Source organism: Globicephala melas, chromosome 3, assembly GCF_963455315.2.
Source record: "Globicephala melas chromosome 3, mGloMel1.2, whole genome shotgun sequence".
NCBI lineage: Eukaryota > Metazoa > Chordata > Mammalia > Artiodactyla > Delphinidae > Globicephala > Globicephala melas.
In genome coordinates this window covers 164,331,307-164,346,821 of record NC_083316.1, presented here as the reverse complement: position 1 = coordinate 164,346,821, position 15,515 = coordinate 164,331,307, and the positions used below count along the sequence as shown (strand labels likewise).

Sequence of the window (15,515 nt, the reverse complement as noted above, 5' to 3'; positions counted from 1 at the left end):
GCCCAAAGCGGGCGGGCCCTGGGGACGTGGCCGACAAAAAAAAAAAAAAGCCTAACAGTTATTGGCCATATTCCCTTAGGTGCCCGCCCTAGCACCGCCCAGCCACTTTTCCAGACTGAACGAGCTCATTGGCTGAACGAGGAGCGTGCCCTTTGAGCAGGGAGGTTTCATTGGCTGGATTACCGCACCGGCTCTTTGGGGGCGGGACCGAAGAGGGGGCGGGGTTTCTTGCTGTCGGGTCGCGCTCCCAGGTGTTGCAGAGGGTTCTTTAGGCCAGCAGTGAAAATTAGCGTCTGGGGTTAGTCTTGGGGCGGAGGTAGGGACAGGCGTTAGCGGACCCCGCCGTCTTTGCTCTTGCTCGCCCAGCTTTCTAACGCCGAATACAAGCCCGGCCGGCGTCGTCGCGGGCGTGACGTCATCGCGAGGCGTCGAGAGAGTCCAGCAGAGGAAGCCTTGACCTCTCTCAGCGTGGGGAGCTGCGCTACAATGCTGCAGCTAGTCCGGGCAGGGGCGCGGGCCTGGCTTCGGCCCAAGGGCTGCCGGGTGAGGCCGGTGACTGAGGGCGGGGTCGGAGGACAAAGGTTGGAGGGTCCGGGGATCGTCTCTCAGTCTTGCTTACCGTTTACAGGGCCTAAAGGCGCTGGCAGAAGAGGCAGTGCTGCCGGCGGAGAAACCAGAACCGGTGGCGAGCGCGGGTGAGGTTGCTGGGGTTGCCCTAGGAGGGGAGGCAACCGGAAACTCTGACCCTTGCTCCTGACCCTTGACCTCCCAATCGCTCCAGGTCATCGGGTGCCCGTGCTGCGCAGGTGCGAGCTCCCGGTACTCGCGCACCGGCGTCCCGTGCAGGCCTGGGTCGAGTCCCTGCGGGGCTACGAGCAGGAGCGCTTGGGTCTGACCGAGCTGCACCCAGACGTTTTCTCCGCGACGCCCAGGTAAGTGGGAGCCGAAATGGTAAACTGGGTGGCAGAGGGACGAGGAGCGGGGATTTAGGAATCAGGATGACCTGGACTCGAGCCTCAGTTTCTCCACCTGTTAGAAGAGAGTGATGAAAAAAGAAAAGAGAGAATGATGGTTTTTCTTGCTGCAGAGTTGTGTGAAGGTGAGGGCTGAGAGGTAACATCCTCTGAGGGTTAGGGACGCAGAGCTCTGGAACCCGAGTGACTGGATTCAAATCCTGCCTTCCCCCTTGTGCTTCAGTGTCTCTATTCTGTCAAACCTCAAACGATTAAATGAGATCATTCTAGCCCATAATATGGTCTGTAGAAATGTTGGTTATTGTTGCTGTTATTGGTTTTTGCAAAAATGAGCACTAACAGTGGTTAAGTCCTTACTGTGTGCCTGTGACAGTCTATTTGTATTTTATTTTATTTTATTTTATTTTTGGCCACGTGGCTTGCAGGATCTTAGTTCCCCAACCAGGGATTGAACCTCAGCCCTCAGCAGTGAAAGCACAGAGTCCTAACCACTGGACTGCCAGGGAATTCCCTTTTTTTTGGGGGGGGGAGCGTATTTACGTTTTAAAAATATATATTTATTTAGCTGCGTCAGGTCTTAGTTGCCGCACGCAGGATCTTGGTTGCTGCGTGGGGGATTTTCGTTGCAGCATGCAGGATCCTTAGTTGCGGCATGCGGAACCTTTTTAGTTGTGGCATGTGAGATCTAGTTCCCTGACCAGGGATCAAACCTGGGCCCCCTGCATTGGGATCGGCGAGTCTTAGCCACTGGACCACCAGGGAAGTCACCCTACTTGCAGTTTAGTTAACTAGATCCTCATAGCAACCCCAGGAATGGATTCTATTATTCTTATTTCGTAGGTAAGGAAACTGAGCACAGACAAGTTAAGAAATTTGCCCAAGGTCACACAGCTTATAAACTTTAGAGCCAGATCTCAACCCTATATGGGCCAACTCCCAGGACCAAGTTTTCACTTGCCAAGGTGTGTGATGTCTCTTACGTGTACGTGTCTGGCACATAAGTACTATTAATCTATTACTGTTACTTATTTATATGGTTTGCTCTCTGTCTTTACAGAGTCCCAGTCTGCTAGAGGGTGATAAAAACGACGTATTTTGTTTATTCTGTAGATACTTATGAAGCACTTACTATGTGCCGGATTCCATCCTAGGGGTCAGGGATACAGCAGTGAATGAGCACCGAGGTTGCTGATGTTGCTCCCAGTCTAAGCCGGGATCAGCAAACTTTTTCTGTAAAGAGCCAGAGAGTAAATGTTTTGGGCTTTGCAGGCTGTAACGTCTCCATGGCAACTCCTCATCTTTGTTGATGTAGTACAAAAGCATCCACAGGCAGTGTGTAAGTGAATGAGCCTGGCTGTGTTCCAGTAAAACATATTTACAAGAACAGGCAGCAGGCCAAATTTGGCCTTACTAGCCATAGTTTGCCAACCCCTGGCAAACCAGCCTGGCAGCACTGTCCAATGCGAGCCATGCATGTAACTGAAATTCTTCCAGTAGCCAAATAGTGAGAAACAAATGAGATTGATTTCAATAATATATTTCGTTTAGCCTGATAAATCTAAAATCTTGTTGTTTCACCATGTGGCACTGGCCACCTTTCAGGGGTGGCCAGACACATGTGGCCAGTGTGTACTGTATGGAGCAGCACAGGGGTAGAGAGGCAAACCAGTCTGTAAAGAAGTGGCAGTAAGGAAGTCGTAATGGTAGGAAAGGAGTAAGGTAAAGTCCTCTTTAGCAAGGGGACTCCTCCTGGAGATACCATTTGGGCTAAGACTGGTAGGCAGAAAAGGAACCAGCCAGGGGAAGAGCATTTCAGGCAGAGGGAACGGCAGGTGCAGAGGCTTGGAGGCTGGACTCCATAGAATGGACACAGAGTGGAGCTGGAGGTGGTGCAAGATGGGCTCAGAGAGGGACTGGGGCAGGTCACACAGGGCCCTGGAAGTGGATGGGGACGAGCCGGAGTTTTTTTTTTGTTGTTTGTTTGTTTGTTTGTTTTGCGGTACACGGGCGGGCCTCTCACTGTTGTGGCCTCTCCCGTTGCGGAGCACAGGCTCCAGATGTGCAGGCTCAGCGGCCATGGCTCACGGGCCCAGCCGCTCCGCGGCATGTGGGATCCTCCTGGACCGGGGCACGAACCCGTGTCCCCTGCATCAGCAGGCGGACTCCCAACCACTGTGCCACCAGGGAAGCGCCGGAGTTTTCATCTAGTCAGGCGGAGAGGGTTTTAAGTGGAAGTGGGCCTGTCGTGTCTCCTTCCTCCACAGGCTGGATATCCTGCACCAGGTTGCCATCTGGCAGAAGAACTTCAAGAGAATTGTGAGTGCCCTGAGTGGGGTGGGGGTGGGGGGGCAGAGGACGCCCCTGCTGTGTCTTCTCTGGACTGTGGGGCTCAGGCCCCATCTTCTCTCTCCTGACCCATTCACCGATGGGCCATTTGCCAGGCATTTTGTGAACTGCCACTGTACCCTGGGCATTGTGCTGGGGGACAAGACAGGCAAGGTCCCTGTCCTTTTGAAGCTCCCAGTCTTAGCTGGTGAGGAGAACATGAATCAAGTAGTCATGCCTGTAAGTGTATAATTAGGGAAGTTGTCTCAGAGAAAGGGGCGTTTAACCTCAGGTGTGTGACAGGCGCTAACCAGGTGAAGCGGGCAGTGGGGCTGGGGTGGAGGGCGTCGGAGCAACACAGGCAAAGCCTCTGTGGCAGGGATCAGAAGGGGCCCAGTGTGGCCATGGAGGTCAACAGGGGCAACGTGAGGTGTTTGGATCTTACGCCAAGAGCGCTGATGATGCTGTTATCAATCAGAGTCCCCGCCTTCCATCCGCCCACCTCAAGTCTGGCGAGTCCTCCCTCTCACTGTTGTGGCCTCTCCTGTTGCGGAGCACAGGCTCCGGACGTGCAGGCTCAGTGGACATGGCTCACGGGCCCAGCCGCTCCGCGGCACGTGGGATCCTCCCGGACCGGGGCACGAACCCGTGTCCCCCGCATCGGCAGGCGGACTCTCAACCACTGTGCCACCAGGGAAGCCCTCCTTTTATTTTTTTATTTAATTTTACTTATTTATTTATGGCCACGTGGCTTGCAGGATCTTAGTTCGCTGACCAGGGATCGAGGGATCGAACCCCTGTGCCGTGCAGTGGAAGCTCAGAGTCCTAACCACTGGACAGCCAGGGAATTCCCCCAGCTTCCTTTTAGTTACAACTACATGGAAATCATTCAAAAAATACTAAGTACATACTGTGTGTCAGGCAGCAGAGCCCCTGCCTCTCTGAGGCTGACGTTCTGGAGTGCAGGAGGGAACTCTTGATTTATCTCTCCCTTCCTCTCTCCCTCCCAGAGCACTCCGTGCTTGTCCCGATGGAGCCCCAGTCTCTGTGTCTCCTGTCCGGCTCCCCAGCAGCAGGCCAGTCCGCCCAGCTCACTGCTGTGTTCCTGGGCCTGGCACCTTTCGTCTGCAATGGCACCTCCCTTGGGAACCTGACTCTTTCCTCACTCTGCGCCCACAGAGCTATGCCAAGACCAAGACCAGGGCCGAGGTGCGGGGCGGTGGCCGGAAGCCCTGGCCACAGAAAGGCAGTGGGCGCGCCAGGCATGGCAGCATCCGCTCCCCAATCTGGCGAGGAGGTGAGCAGGTCTGCCCACGTGCGGTCAGAGGTTGGAGAGTCCATCCACTTCGCCCCATTTCCCTGCAGCTCTGGCCTTGGCCTCTCATCAGGCCATGGCCACAGCCCCTTTTGCCCCACTTCCCATCTCACCTCTCCTGGCCCACACTTCACGCAGCACCCAGAGGGCTCTTCCTAAACCTCCCAGCTCCTGCGGCCTTTGCGTGAAGTCTGAGCCCCTCATCTTGGCCTTCCAGGCCCTGGTGGCTGCAGACCGCACCGCCTTGTCCCTTGCACACCCTCCAAGACCAAACAGAGCTGACTCAGAGTCATCTCCCATTTGTCTGGCCAATCCCTCTCATCCTTCCGATGTGTTTGGGCCATGCCTCCTCTAGGAAGCCCTCCCTGACCCTCTTTGGGTCTCCCCACCCTCTGCAACCCCCTGTGCTGCCTGGTTCCCTCTGGGATCAAGTCTGGCTGAATATGAATGGCGTGGGGGCAGGGATCCTGTCCTGCATGTTCCCTGCTGCACTCCCAGCGCCCAACAGAGGGAGGACACACGGGTAGACCATCCTCACCCCAGGTTTGACGGCTGAAGACACCAAGCCCCAGTGAGGTGAAGTTACCTGTCCCAGGTGATGCCTGATGCAACCTCCCCTCTCCATCCCTACCTGAGGCCCTGCCCTCTTTGCTGGGGTTCTGCCTGGCCGAGGGCAGCCTCCCTCCTACCTCCCCTGTGCCAGCCCCTGGGGCAGATTTCTGACCTCCAAGCCCGGCTGGGGCCTTCCCCTATTCACGTACCTCTGCCCCCACAGGAGGCGTTGCCCATGGCCCCCGGGGCCCCACAAGCTACTACTACATGTTGCCCATGAAAGTGCGGGTGCAGGGCCTCAAGGTGGCGCTGACGGTCAAGCTGGCCCAGGTACAGCAGCAGTCCTGCTGGGAGCCACGGGGGTCCTGGGGTGTGGGCTGTGGGTGCAGGGTGGGCTCAGACTGTCCTTTCCTCCCACCAGGACGACCTGCACATCGTGGACTCCCTGGAGCTGCCGACCGCAGACCCCCAGTACCTGATGGAGCTGGCCCGCTACCGCCGCTGGGGCGACTCTGTCCTCCTTGTGGACTTGTGAGGGTGCCGGGCAGAGCAGGGGTGGCCGGGGTAGGGGGACGGGGGGGCGGTCCGTCCTCGGCAGGGGCTCACCTCTTGGCCTCTGTTTCAGAGAACACGAGGACATGCCCCAGAACATTGTGGCAGCTGCCTCTGGGTTGAAGACCTTCAGCCTAGTCCCTGCTATTGGTGAGCAAAGGGCCCCGCTCTGTCTCCCAGACCCCCAGAGAGTACAGCATGGGCCAGTTCAAATCCTGTATCTGCAGCTTGGTCACAGAGTGGCCTTGGGCAGTGACCACCCTCCCCCACCCAACCCTCAGTTTGCCCAGACGGAATATTGGGAGAATGATGTGTTTCTTAAAGAAAACTTCTGAGGGGAATTCCCTGGTGGTCCAGTAGTTAGGACTCCATGCTTTCGCTGCCGTGGCCCGGGTTCAATCCCTGGTCCGGGAACTAAGATCCCACAAGCTGCACGGTGCAGCCAAAAAACAGAAAACACTCTGAGGTCACATCTGTCCAAGCTTGGGCCACGGTGCCAGGCGTGGAGTGAGTTTGAGGGCCCACTGGCTGGCCCCACCCGGCTCCTCACTCGGAGACGCAGGATCAGGGCTGTCCTGAGTACGTCACACCAGTGGCTGCGGTGACTAATCCCCAGGGCTCTCTCCTGGTCTCCTGACTGTGTGCCCGGCTGCCTCCTGGACAGCGGCACGTGGGCTCTGCTAGTCATCCTGGCACACGAGACCTTCCTCCCAGCAGCTCCGGCCCCAAACCACACTGTCCCCCTCCACTCCGGTCTGTTAGCTCACCCTGTCAGCGCTGTCTCCAAACATATCCAGAATCCCACCGCCTCTCACCGCCCTGGGCCAGCTCCCACCATCTTCCTGGACTGGCACAGTTAGGGCACAGTGGCCTGTGCCCTGGTCCCAGGCTCCTGCTGACCGACTCCTCCCCACAGTCTGTCCTGCACTCCCGTCCCCCCGCTCCCACTACGGCCACCAGAGGGCACCTGAGCACCTGAGTCAGGTCCTGTCCCTCCTCTGCCCACCACCCTCCAGGGCTCCCTCGTCACTCAGAGTAAAAGCCCAAGTCTTCCCCGGAGGACCACAGACCCTACATGCCCTGCCCTGCCCTCCCCTTCCTTCCCCTCATCACTCGCTGCAGCCCCATGGGCCTCCCTCAGTACATTGTGTTTGTTTATCTGCTCTGTTTACCGTCAGCCTCCCGCACTGGGGTGTGAGGTGGGAACCGTGCCCAAGCGCAGGGCAGAGTTGGGTACTTAGGATGCTCTCGGTTGGAAGTTGACGAGCTAAGGGCAGTCTCTTGCCCAGGGTCTCGCTGGGGGTGAGCGACTGAGCCAGGGTTTGAACCCAGGCTACGGGGCTCCGGACGCTACACCAGACCCTGGTGTTTCTGTTGGGGGCCGGGGGGACCCGCCCTGACTGTGCCTCCACCCCGCCCCCCCAGGCCTGAACGTGCACAGCATGCTCAAGCACCAGACCCTGGTCCTGACCCTGCCGACCGTCGCCTTGCTGGAGGAGAAGCTGCTCTGGCACGACTCGCGCCACACGCCCCTCTACCCCTTCCGCCTGCCCTACCGCGATTTCCCCTGAGCCCCACACGGCACCCCCAGGGCCCATCGGCCAGCCTCCTTCCTGCTCGCTGTCCACGCGGTGCGCCTGCTCCGAGCCCGGCCGAGCCCCCGGTGGGCTTGGGAGCCTCCCACTCACCCTGCAAGGGCGGCCAGAACCCCTCATCCCGGTGGGAAGCTGAGGCCACTCACAGAGCAGCCAAGCAGGCATCACTACCGGGAAGGGGCCGCCGACAGGAGCTTGGGGCAGCTCCTGCCCCGAGTCTCTTTTGTGTAAGAAATTTTACTTTTTAATCAAAGAGGAGAAACAGAACAACAGCTCATTGCCGTTTTGTGAATAATTCCATTTGGCGAGTTAGGCTCTTTCCCCGGTGCGCGGCACCGCTGGGTACCCGGCTGCCTCAAGGCACTGTTTATAGAAATGACCCACCATCAACTTTTCTGGGGTGAGTCAGCCTCGGAGCACGCAGAGAACCAGCCATCGCTAGGAACCCACTCATGGTGCCTCCCAATCCCAAGCACTCTCACCGAGCGCTTGCATCCCTGACGGGGCTTGTGGTCCCATTTATTATGGTCCTTCAGTCCAAGTGTGGACCTGATTCCCCAAGTGGGTGCAGTGTGGAGACCTGAGCTTTCATCACAGTGATTTTCCCTAAGCACAGAGTCAGTATCAACGTGGTCAATAAATGAGTGAATAAACATTTAAAAACACCAAACCGGTATCCTGATCCTTGAGTCTGCTGGTGTTATTTGCCCCCCACAAGTTGTTGTTGTTGCTAATTGTCACAATACAGACTATAAAGTAACGAGGTCAGTTTCTTTAAACTCAGCCCAGGGCTTCCTTGGTGGTGCAGCGGTTAGGAATCTGGCAGCCAATGCAGGGGACACAGGTTTGAGCCCTGGTCCGGGAAGATCCCACACGCCGCGGAGCAACAAAGCCCACGCACCACAGCTACTGAGCCTGCGCTCTAGAGCCCGCGAGCCACAACTACTGAGCCCACATGCCACAACTACTGAAGCCCATGCACCTAGAGCCCATGCTCCGCAACAAGAGAAGCCACCGCAACGAGAAGCCCACGCACCGCAACGAAGAGTAGCCCCCGCTTGCAGCAACTAGAGAAAGCCCGCATGCAGCAACAAAGACTAAACGCAGCCAAAAATAAAATTTATTTTAAAAATCTTAAAAAATAAAACAGTATGAATGCAAAAAAAAAGCCAGAACTGCCATCTGGTGTGCAGGCCCAACCAGGCGGCCACAGTGACCCATCGACTGGGCTGCTCCTCGCTGAAAACATCTCTGGAATGCTTCTTGGGAGTGCCTTCAGAGCTTACAACACGTTCTTTGTTTGTTTTGTTTTTGCGGTACGCGGGCCTCTCACTGTTGTGGCCTCTCCCGTTGCGGAGCACAGGCTCCGGACACGTAGGCTCAGCGGCCATGACTCACGGGCCCAGCCGCTTCGCGGCATGTGGGATCTTCCCGGACTAGGGCATGAACCCGCGTCCCCTGCATCGGCAGGCGGACTCTCAACCACTGCGCCACCAGGGAAGCCCACAACACGTTCTTTGAAAGTCCTCAATGAACATAAATTGTGATCCTTAAAGCATCAGATTTGACTGAGTAAAAAAGAAAAAGCTAGGACTTCCCTGGTGGTCCAGTGGGTAAGACTCTGCACTCGCAATGCAGGGGGCCCGGGTTCAATCCCTGGTGGGGGAACTAGGTCCCGCATGCCGTGGTGAAGATCCTGCGTGTGGCAACTAAGACCCGGCACAGCCTAATTAATTAAAAGAAGAAAAAGCTATTTGGAGCCAGTAGTAAGAAGGGGGTGCAGGGACTTCCCTGGTGGCACAGTGGTTAAGAACCCACCTGCCAATGCAGAGGACATGGGTTCGAGCCCTGGTCTGGGAAGATCCCATATGCCACGGAGCAACTAAGCCCGTGCGCCACAACTACTGAGCCTGCGCTCTAGAGCCCATGAGCTACAACTACTGAAGCCCACGCGCCTAGAGCCCGTGCTCTGCAACAAGAGAAGCCACCGTAATGAGAAGTCCGTGCACTGCAACGAAGAGTAGCCTCCGCTCGCCACAACTAGAGAAAGCCCGCATGCAGCAACGAAGACCCAATGCAGCCTAAATAAATAAAATTTATTTTTTTTAAAAGAAGAAGGAGGGGTGCAGAGGCTGGTTGGGAAATGCTGGGCTAAACCCAAACCATTACCTACCTCTCCCTGTGCCTCTCACCAGCTCCGCAGGGACACCGAGGCCCCAAGTAAGACCCATCTGTTGTCCTGACAGTGCCCAGCCTAGTCGTAGCTATGCGTAATCAGGCTCAGTCGTCCACCTCACAGCCATCAGGAAACAGGGTGAAGGAAGGGGTCAGAACCTGTTGCTGACACTGGGATCCCTCTGCCAGATCAAGGATGGAAAAAGACATCAGAAAAAAATGATCCGAGGTCTACAATGTGCTAATAATCAGGGCATAGTATGTGTATTAGTTTCCTAGGCTACCTTAACAAAGTACCACAGACTAGGGCTTCAACTACAGAAAAATACCGTCTCATGGTTCTTGGAACCAGAAGACCAAGATCAAGTCATTCCTTCAGAGGCTGTGAGGCAGGCTCTGTCCCATCCCCCTCCCCTAGATTCTGGTGGTTTGCTGGCATCCTTGGTATTTCTTGGCCTGATACATCACCCTGATCTCTGTCATCATCTTCAAATGGCATTGTCCCTCTGTGTGTGCCTGTGTTCAAATTTCCCCTTTTTATAAGCGCAACAGTCATGTTGGGTTAGGGCCCACCCTAATGACTTCACGTGAACTTGATCATCTGCAAAGACCCTATTTATAAATAAGATCACAATCTGGGGGTTAGCACTTTTTTTTTCCCCTGGGGAAGAGACGTAGTTGAACCCATGACAGGGTGTAAGGGGAAGGAAGGAACAGGATTGGCCATGAGGACTGTGGAAGTTGGCACATGTGGCTTCATCACATGTCCTCTTTGCTGATGTCTATTTTGAAATTCTGTATAATTTTTTTTTTTTAGAAAGAGATGGGTGAAGACATTTCTTCAGAGGAGCTTCAGATGTGCTACCTGCACATCCATCCCTGGTCGGGGAAATAAGATCCCACATGCTGCGCGGCACGGCCAAAACAAAACAAAAAGCCCTATCACACCCTCTTGGGACATGCGTTAACCCAGAGCCTAGAGAGGAAGGTGACTTCACAGCCTCTGGAAAATATCCCTGAAGGCAGGACACCAAAGACTCAGGCTGACCCCGGCTTAAGAAAGTTCGAGTGAGTCAACAGGGCTGGGATCTGACTCCCAGGAGATCCAGGGGCGAGAGGTAGGCAGTTCTCATGGTGGAGTCAGGGTGTCTGCTTCTTGGTGGTCAGCATGGACCAGGAGAAATAAGAGGGTAGGATCAGACCCCAAGGGCTGAGGGAAGAGCCACCACCCATATCAAAGATGCCTCCATGCCAGCGAAGGGGTCTCCAGGAAGAGGAGGCCTCAAAGAGCCCCCCCAGAACACTTTAACACGCTGCTGGCGTACCCAAAAGGGCAAAGCCACCAGCCATGGAGGAAACGCCCTGTCCCCTCCTCCTTGCACCTGGCTGGGCAGGAGGGACCCACAGGCTGGTGAGAGGAGGTGAGGGGGACAGAAAGAGGGTCAACAGCAGGGGGACTAGGCCCTTCTTCTCTACCAAGGCTTCCAGCCTGGAGAAGCCTCACCTGGGGCTCCCATCCAACACCAAGTTCCGAGATTTGAACGTGATGCTGATCGGGACCTGAGTCCGGGGCAGGATTCTCAGCCAGGGGCAAGGCAGAGTCCACCACAGAATAAACTTTCAAAGAGCGGAAGGAGAAGCCAAGTTATGTTTTGTTTGTTTTTGTTTTTTCTGCGGTACGCGGGCCTCTCACTGTTGTGGCCTCTCCCGTTGCAGAGCACAGGCTCCGGATGCGCAGGCTCAGCGGCCATGGCCCATGGGCCCAGCCACTCCGTGGCATGTGGGATCTTCCCGGACCGGGGCACGAACCCGTGTCCCCTGCATCGGCAGGCGGACTCTCAACCACTGCACCACCAGGGAAGCCCCCAAGTTATATTTTGATCAACATCCAAACGGCATGCATTTTTGCTTTACACCCTGGGGCTCTGATGAGGAACCGTGATGCTAGAATGAACTAACCTGTGGGAACAGAGGAGCAAGTCTGTATTTCTGCCTAGGAAGTTTGAGGGGGGATTCTCAGAGCTGAGTCCTATGGAAACAGACAACTTGTAACTCCTGTTATCTGTTCTCACTGCACATGAATGGTCTTACTGAAATCTCGGGACTTCCCTGGTGAGGCAGCAGATAAGACTCTGCCCTCCCAATGCAGGGGGCCCGGGTTCGACCTGTGGTCGGGGAACTAGATCCCACATGCAAGCCACAACTAAGAGTTCACATGCCATAACTGAGGAGCCCGCGAGCCACAACTAAGGAGCCCACCTGATGCAACTAAGAACTGGCGCAACCAAAGTAAGTAAATAATGTTAAAAAAAGAAGAAAAATCTTAGACCCACCCTTTGAGGGATGCATTACCATCCCTTTCTACAGCTGAGGCCATCTAGGTACCACCAGGGGAAGTGGCTTGCTCAAGGTCACAGCTGGTGGCAGGTGCACTTTGGCCACATCCCCTCGGTACTTGCTGGTCCGTGCACACCCCCAGTTGCCTTTGCTGCGGGACTGTGCTTGGCTTATCCACTGGACAGATCAGAAGGACTGGGGAACCACAGTGAGATACCACTTCCCACCCATTTGAATGGCAATCACCATAATAATAAAACAAAATAAATATTGGCAAGGATGTGGAGAAATTGCAAACCTGGAACCCTTGTACATTGCTGGTGGGAATGTATTGATAAAATGGTGCAGCTGCCATGGAAAACAGTCTGACAATTCCTCAAAAAGTTGAACATGGAATTACCATGGGACTCAACAATTCCACTCCAAGGTATATACCCAAAAGAAATAAAGGATGTTCATACAACAACTTGTACCTGAATGCTCATGGCAGCATTATTCATAAGAGCCAAAATGTGGAAACAACCCAAATGTCTATCCGTTGATGAATGGATAAACAAACTGATATAGCCTTACAATGGAATATTACTCAGACGATGGCCTGAACAGTATGGCGGTTCCTCAGAAAATTAAAAATAGAACTACCTATAACGTTATAAATCAACTATATTTCAATAAAAATTTTTAAAAAATAAAAATAGAACTACCATATGATCCAGGAATTCCACTTCTGGGTATTTATCTGAAGGAAACAAAGTTGTTCTCTTGAAAAGACATCTGGGAATTCCCTGGCAGTCCAGTGGGCTTGGCACTCTCACTGCTGGGGCCAGGTTCAATTCCTTGTGCTCCTAGCCCTGTTACAACCTGGTAGATGAAATCCTCTGGTAACCTCTTGTAAAAGCAGTAGGAAGGGAATTCTGGGCTGGAGGAACAGCATGTGCAGAATGTTCAGAGAATAAGAGAAGTTCATTCATTCAACACATATGTATTGACCATCTGCCTATAATGACCAGACATTGATTCAGATGCTGGAGCTGAGAGGGTCCCTGGCCTTCTGGAGCTCACGCAAATGAACGTGACACAGGTCAATCAAAAGAATTTCAGCAAGTGAATGAAGTTTCAGTAATGAAACCATTAGAGCAAGTGACAGGGAACGTTTAGGGTGTGGCCCAGGATGGAAGGAGTCAGGGAGTCAGGGAGCGTCCGGAAAAGCTTTTAGGAAGAGGCTCAGGCCATTAAGAAAGGGCTGGCCATATCAGGGACGAGAAGAGCATTCCAGGTCAAGGGAACTGCAAGGTGGTCACGCCAGACCTCAGAATGAGGGGCGAGCAGGCATGATGCCATGGAGTGGGGTTTGGGTATTTCTGCCCTGGGTCCACAGCCTCTGGTCTGCAGTGGGGCCATTCCCTGACCTTCTTGAGACTGCCTGGCACCCTGGAGGAAGCCCTGCCCTTCCTGGTAGCTGCAGCAAAGGGATGGGGAACATCTGCTTCCCTTTCTTTCAAGAAAGCACAAAGGGAACATAGACTAGGGGGTGCGTGCTTCTTCTGCCAAACTGCTCCCTATTATCACCCCATTCTCATCTCAGGAAATGGCCCTCCACCCTCCTAGGACCTCAGAGCAAGACCAAGGAGTTGACCTTGACTCTGCCTGCCCCCCACATCCCAGCAAACACAGTTGGACCTGCTGCCAAAATAAATGCCAAATTGGACCGTATCTCCCCAGCGCCATTGCCCACTCCAGGCTCCATCATTGCTCCCCCGCACTGGAGCAGTCACCTCCTCTCCCGTCTCCTGGCTTCCTTCTACCCTGTCCTCCCCACTACCTGACTCTAGCTCCTGCTGTCTTAGGAGGGTGCCTGTAAAGGCCTGAGTCAGGGCGTGTCCCTGCTCTGCTCAGACCCCTCCATGGCTCCCACCTCACTGAGAGGAAAGGCCAAGGTTCTCCCCAGGCCATGCTCTACCCCATTCCCTCCTTCCCTCCTCTCCTCCAATCCTCTCCCTCCCTTACTGCATTCCAGCAACACTAGCCTCCTGGCTGTTCCTTAAGGCAGCTCCTTCCTACCTCAGGGCCTTGGCACATTCAGTGCTCTCTGCTTGGTACATTCCTTCCCTGATATTGTCAGGACTCTCTGCTCTTTGCTCAAATGTCACCTTCTCAGTCTTTCCCAGAATACTCTATTTAAAGGTTTATTAACCTTCACATTTCCTATTCCCTTCCCTGCTTTACTCTCTCTTAGCACTAATCACAAGCTATGTCTCCATATACCTTATTTTTGTTTCTGTCGTCCGGACTAAGACGATCTCTGCATGATGGTAGGGATTTTGGTCTATTCTGTTCATTGCTGCGTCCCCAGCACCTGGAACGATGCCTGGCACACAGCAGGCTCTCAATCGACGCTGCGTAGCAAGTGTTGAGAGACAGAAGGAAGAAGCACGATTTTACCGCTGTAAGGGGAACCAGAGCCGCGCGGGGGAGCTCGCCGCCCGCGCACTTGGGACAGAGGCCAAAGTAAGCAGTGATCCGAACCTGGTAAAAATCCTCCGGAAAATGACCCCCCGGCGGAGGATTTTCCCAGACCCTCCCAGGGACGTCCCCGGCCCCCGCTCTGCGCCTTTGCCCAGTGCGTTTGGGGCGGGAATTCAACACCTTCCACACTGCAAGAAGAAAGATCCCCGTGGAAATTCCTTAGGAACAATCGGGGCGGAGCGAGGGACTCTTTTCCGGCTGGCGAGTAATTCGCAGCCCCTTCCCCGGGAGGAAGGGGTCGAGCGTCCTTGAAGCCCCCTCCCTTCCCCGTCTGCTGCGCGGCCTCCTTGGCCCTTCTGAGGTCTCCCTGGCGACGCGGCGCGCGCGCCACAACAGGAAGCCTTAGGCGGCTGGGTTCTGCGCTCGGAGACTCCAGGATCCCCAGCCCTGACGTGGTGGATGCCGAGTCTTGGGCGGTCACACACGCAGGCGTTGCTTGGGGGGAGGCGGTGGCGTGGGACGGCCTATAGACGCGGCGCGGGACCTCACAATGTTCCCCAAACACCCTAATGGAACAAGCCGGGGCAAACACCCGTACAGATTTAGTGCTGGCGCCCGCGATTCGAGTTACGGGAGCTGCGAGCAGAGGACAGGGGTTTGAGCGCCCCCTCTCCCCGCCCCATTCCGGGGCCTGGGAGCTGCCTCAGTTTCCCTGCAGAAGGCAAGCATTCGAGCGCCCCCTCTCTCCTCCCCCGTCAAGGTCTGCGGCCTCAGTTTCCCCGCGGAGCCTGGGGACTGCAACGGAGGGGCTCGGCACGTCAGGACCACGCGCCTTCCTTCCTTTTTCTGGAAGCTGTAAAGACGCCCCCGCGCTGGTGGCCGAAAGGGGAAGCGAGGCCGCGGGGGAGTGGGAATCCCCCTCGGTGGGGGACGCGGAGCCCCGGACGTGATGCGCCTTACGTCCTCTCCCCCAGGGTTCACAGAAAGTGCCTGGGCTTTCTGCGGCCGCTTCTCAGAGAATCTCGGTGTCACTGGGCGGGGACATGCCCCTTTGGGGAGGGGCACCCTTGATCGATAGCGCCCCAGGAAGATTCCTGGGGCCCCACCGAAACGAGGGACCGTCCACTCGGTTAAAGAGGCCTGCTTGCGCTGGGGAGTCAGACTGGAGTTCGAATGACCTCGCAGCTTGGAGCCTCAGTTTACCCCTCAGTTTAGCCCCTACCG

General features: G+C 55.4%; 1 protein-coding gene and 1 non-coding gene across 2 annotated transcripts; both read left to right on the top strand.

Annotated features, from left to right (window-relative positions):
- The first annotated feature begins 219 nt into the window (after positions 1 to 219).
- On the top strand, positions 220 to 7,975 carry MRPL4 (mitochondrial ribosomal protein L4). Its single transcript, XM_030879627.3, has 9 exons — positions 220 to 543; positions 629 to 695; positions 782 to 932; positions 3,239 to 3,290; positions 4,479 to 4,596; positions 5,390 to 5,496; positions 5,588 to 5,697; positions 5,792 to 5,868; positions 7,144 to 7,975. Exons 1-9 carry the CDS (start codon positions 487 to 489, stop codon positions 7,287 to 7,289), a joined length of 885 nt encoding a protein of 294 aa, XP_030735487.1. The 5' UTR covers positions 220 to 486; the 3' UTR covers positions 7,290 to 7,975.
- Positions 7,976 to 8,908: 933 nt separating this feature from the next.
- TRNAA-CGC (transfer RNA alanine (anticodon CGC)) lies at positions 8,909 to 8,981 on the top strand. Its single transcript has one exon. It is a non-coding gene; the product is annotated as a tRNA-Ala (tRNA).
- Positions 8,982 to 15,515: the final 6,534 nt, after the last annotated feature.